Genomic DNA, 3,715 nt, shown 5'->3' on the forward strand with positions numbered 1-3,715 from the left:
ATCCAAATTTACCAGTGTGCTATCATTGATAAATGTATCACCTTCAACTGTTATATGAAAACATATAACATAGGTGGAACACCAACTCAACTGGAATGCCTCAGAGGTATGGATTCGTCAATTGGATCAACCGGAGTTTCCTCCTCAGGTTGATTGCTAGTGTTTAAGGTTCCTTCACTTCTTGACTCTTAAAGCTCTTTAAGTTCAATTTGCCTTCCACTGTCCCCTTGAAATATGAGTTCCCTCTCACAAAAGACTCCTCTCCTCGTGACAAAGACAACATTGTCACTCAGATTATAGAAGATGTTAGGTTGTATAAGTGTTGCGTCATTGGCTTGATCCTTAGCCTAGGTTTGTAGCCGGTTTGGGCCTGTCCAACCGTGCATTATATTACTCTAGGGTTTTAGTATTTAAGGTGCATGCATGCATCCTTTGTAAGTAACACTAAAACTATTCTCTTATAACAGTATTGTAAAACCTAGATCGCCTCTATGGTGGAAATTCTTTATCGAGCTCTACTGAGGCGTGACTATATTCGAATCATAAGCATCATATTGATTCCATATTGTGTTCTTAATCGTATTGTGATTGAATTGTTTTTTCTTTATCAATATACCTGTAAAGGATCTAAACGATCTAGAGATTTATTCTCATCAATTGGTATCAGATCAGGAGGCTATGTAATTCATACAGTTCTCTTCTGTTGAAGAAATTATTAGGGTTTTTCCACATTGATTGATATTAATTGAGTCGTCATTCCAAATTGGTGCATTTCATTAATTTTCAATCTTACCCTAACGATAAATTACAAGTCTGATCTTAAACAGGTTATCAATCAAACATCATAATGTCTATAGATGATTCTCAATCCAATCAACATCTCCTACAGTATTGGATCAACAACAAGAATTCCAATCTTACACACTCAGGATTATGAAGTATGGATGCACCACTTTGAAGATTATGTAACCGGCTCAGAGGATAATGGGTACTTGATCTGGGAAGCAATCACAGTTGGTCCGTTTTCTCACTCAAGCACTTTAAAGATTGTCAAAACTCAAAAGGAGTACAATCAGCTTCTGAATGATGTGAAACACATTCCTCAGTATGAGAAAGAGAAGTTTCAATGCAGCATCAAAGCCTTACGAATAATTAGGTTTGCTCTACAATCGGACACTTTTCAATTGGTGAGTTCATGTGCCACAGCAAAAGAGATATGGGATAGGTTAAAGGAATTGTACTCTACTGATGAAGATCTAGAACATTCGATTCAAACCTTGCTGCTTTCTGAATTTGGTGATTTCAAACAGAAGCCTGAAGAGAAACTCATTCAGGCTTTTGATCGGTTTAATCATCTTCTCAGTAAGATGATAAAGCAAGGAATCGAAAGGAAGGTTATTGAGCATAAGGTTACCTTCATGAACAGTTTGAGACCCAAATGGATGGCGGTTGTGTCCACAGTGAAGGAACACAAACAGTTCAAATCATACTCTCTGGCAAAACTTGTGGGGATTCTGAAGTATCATGAAAGTGCGGTGTCAAAGGAAATGAATGTGGTTTCTAGTTTGGGGTCACTAGCTCTTATTTCAAAAGGTAAAGGTGTTGGTGAAGAAGAAGAAGAATTGGATCTTGCAGACTACGATCTGACCGGTGAAGCGTATGCCCTAATGGTTTCCAATCCAAGAAAGTTTATCAAAAGAAAGTTCCCATCCAACAAGAACCAAAACTGGTAGGGAATTTATATTTATGAAAAGGTGAAGGAGGAACCAAAGATGGGTTCAAAGTTAGAAGAATCCAAGAAGGAGACAAAGATTGATGGTGACTCAAGCTTTGATTGCCATTATTGTGGAGGCAAGAATCACTTTGCTAAAGACTGCATGCTGAAGAAAAAGACAAAAAAGTTTAATGAGGATGATGAGGAAGTGAACCTCGTGAGACGATTGGAGGAGATCAAGAAAAGAAAATATGTAGCTAACAATAACACCATGAATGCTTTGATTGTACAGGATACATGTGACAATGATGAATTTAGCGGAGTGCATGTATGGTCCACAGATTCAGAGGACGAAGAAGTGAGAAAGCCAACTCATGGCAAGGTGATGCTAGTAAAAGAAGAATATGTTGCGGGAAAATGCTTGATGGAGTGTATCACAGATGCGAGGATACACAACAGATGGTGGACTAGAAGATGAGAAGGAGCGAGAGGACAGATGTTTCGCTGCGAAACCTGTCAGTGCACAGATCAACGAATATGATGAGTTGATCAAGAAGGTACAAAATATTATTACCTATTTGAAAATTCCTGTTACTAACTACGAACAAGAACTAAATAGCTTAAAATCTAAATTCTCTAGTATAGGTAGTAGTCTTACCCAAACTCCTCTCATAAACTCTAACCTGATAGATCAAATTAGCAAGATATCTTCAAAGAGTGAGGAGAGGAGGATGTAGATTGAGCAGAAGGAGAAAGAGTTAATTAGGTCAAGGGATGAGTCAATCTATTTGCAACGAGACAATCTTAAGCTTTTAAAACATCGAAGTGTTTTTTGTTTGATTGCGAAAAGACTTTATTTTAATATCACTCAATTGCATCTCGATTGTGAAATAGGAAAGAAGATACATCGCATGATTTTACCTTTCCTTGAGTTAAAGGAGGATGAAGTCGATGTCGAAGCTTACAACTGTGAAAATGTTGTATCTTCTGACGAAGTCTCTCCTGCCTAGAAAATTGGTCTTGACAAAATAGAGTCCTACATAAAGTCAAAAGACCATAAGGACATGATCAAAAATCTGTTAGACGAAAATGATAAATTGAAGTTAAGAACCGAAACCGTACCGAAATTTGACTCGTTGAATGCCAAATTAAGTTCAGAAAATAAAATTGATGTTGAAAATGCATCTAAACTTAATGAGGATGATGACATGAGTGAAATCTCTGTAGAGTACATGGTGGGCTGTTCTGAGTTTGTCAAAAGCGAACCCAAAAGTAATAAAAATCTGATCTCTGAAAACTCCATTGAGTTCGCTCGCTCATCGACAGACAAGACCAAAATCCTCAAGGCAAAAGTGGTTGTATATCAAAAGGGTCAAACCACTCCAAATCAAGTCTACATAGTTCACGGAGTCACACCTCAACAAACAGCAGAACTGATAGTTATGGTAGAAGAAGATAATGCAAATGGATGTGAGGAGTTCTTCTGGTCAGCACCAATAGATAATGCTGATGAAAAAAAAGGCCTATCATAGAAAACCTCATGGGTAGTAAAGGGTAGGTACGTGCCGGAGCCACTTAATGAACCTATAAGATATGATGAGCTAAGCACAAGTGGAACAAAAACATCTTCGGGCAAACCAGTGATAACGTCTAGTGAGACGTGTTCGTCAAAGAGCGAAAGCCATGCTCAAGTACCGAAGAAAAAGGCCAATATTCATAAAAATCCAAAACAAGTGGCAGAACAAAAACATCAACGAAATTTGAGATACAAGAAGAATCTCTCAGAAAGAAAATAGTTTTGGCGATCTCAGAATCCTCATTACGTAAGGTATGAAAAGACACATATGTCACGAGGAGAACCAAGAATCAACCGAAAGGAAGGTTTTGGTCCTTGGAATGTAATCAACTGAAAGGAGGGTTTCGCTCCATAGCAGGTAAGCAACCGAAAGAAAGGTTTCGGCCCTCGGCATGAATGCAACCGAAAGGAAGGTTTCGGTCCTC

The 3,715-nt window shown here is 38.2% G+C and overlaps 1 protein-coding gene across 1 annotated transcript; it reads left to right on the plus strand.

The window, feature by feature from the left end:
• The first annotated feature begins 857 nt into the window (after nt 1-857).
• On the plus strand, nt 858-1,733 carry LOC145002675 (uncharacterized). Its single transcript, XM_078961895.1, has one exon. It carries the CDS (start codon nt 858-860, stop codon nt 1,731-1,733), a length of 876 nt encoding a protein of 291 aa, XP_078818021.1.
• Nucleotides 1,734-3,715: the final 1,982 nt, after the last annotated feature.

Source organism: Lactuca saligna, chromosome 6 (genome assembly GCF_052625555.1).
Source record: "Lactuca saligna cultivar CGN05327 chromosome 6, ASM5262555v1, whole genome shotgun sequence".
Lineage (NCBI taxonomy): Eukaryota > Viridiplantae > Streptophyta > Magnoliopsida > Asterales > Asteraceae > Lactuca > Lactuca saligna.

Excerpts from the sequence above, each read along its gene's own strand:
- LOC145002675 (XM_078961895.1), top strand. The coding sequence starts at position 858 with ATGATTCTCAATCCAATCAACATCTCCTACAGTATTGGATCAACAACA.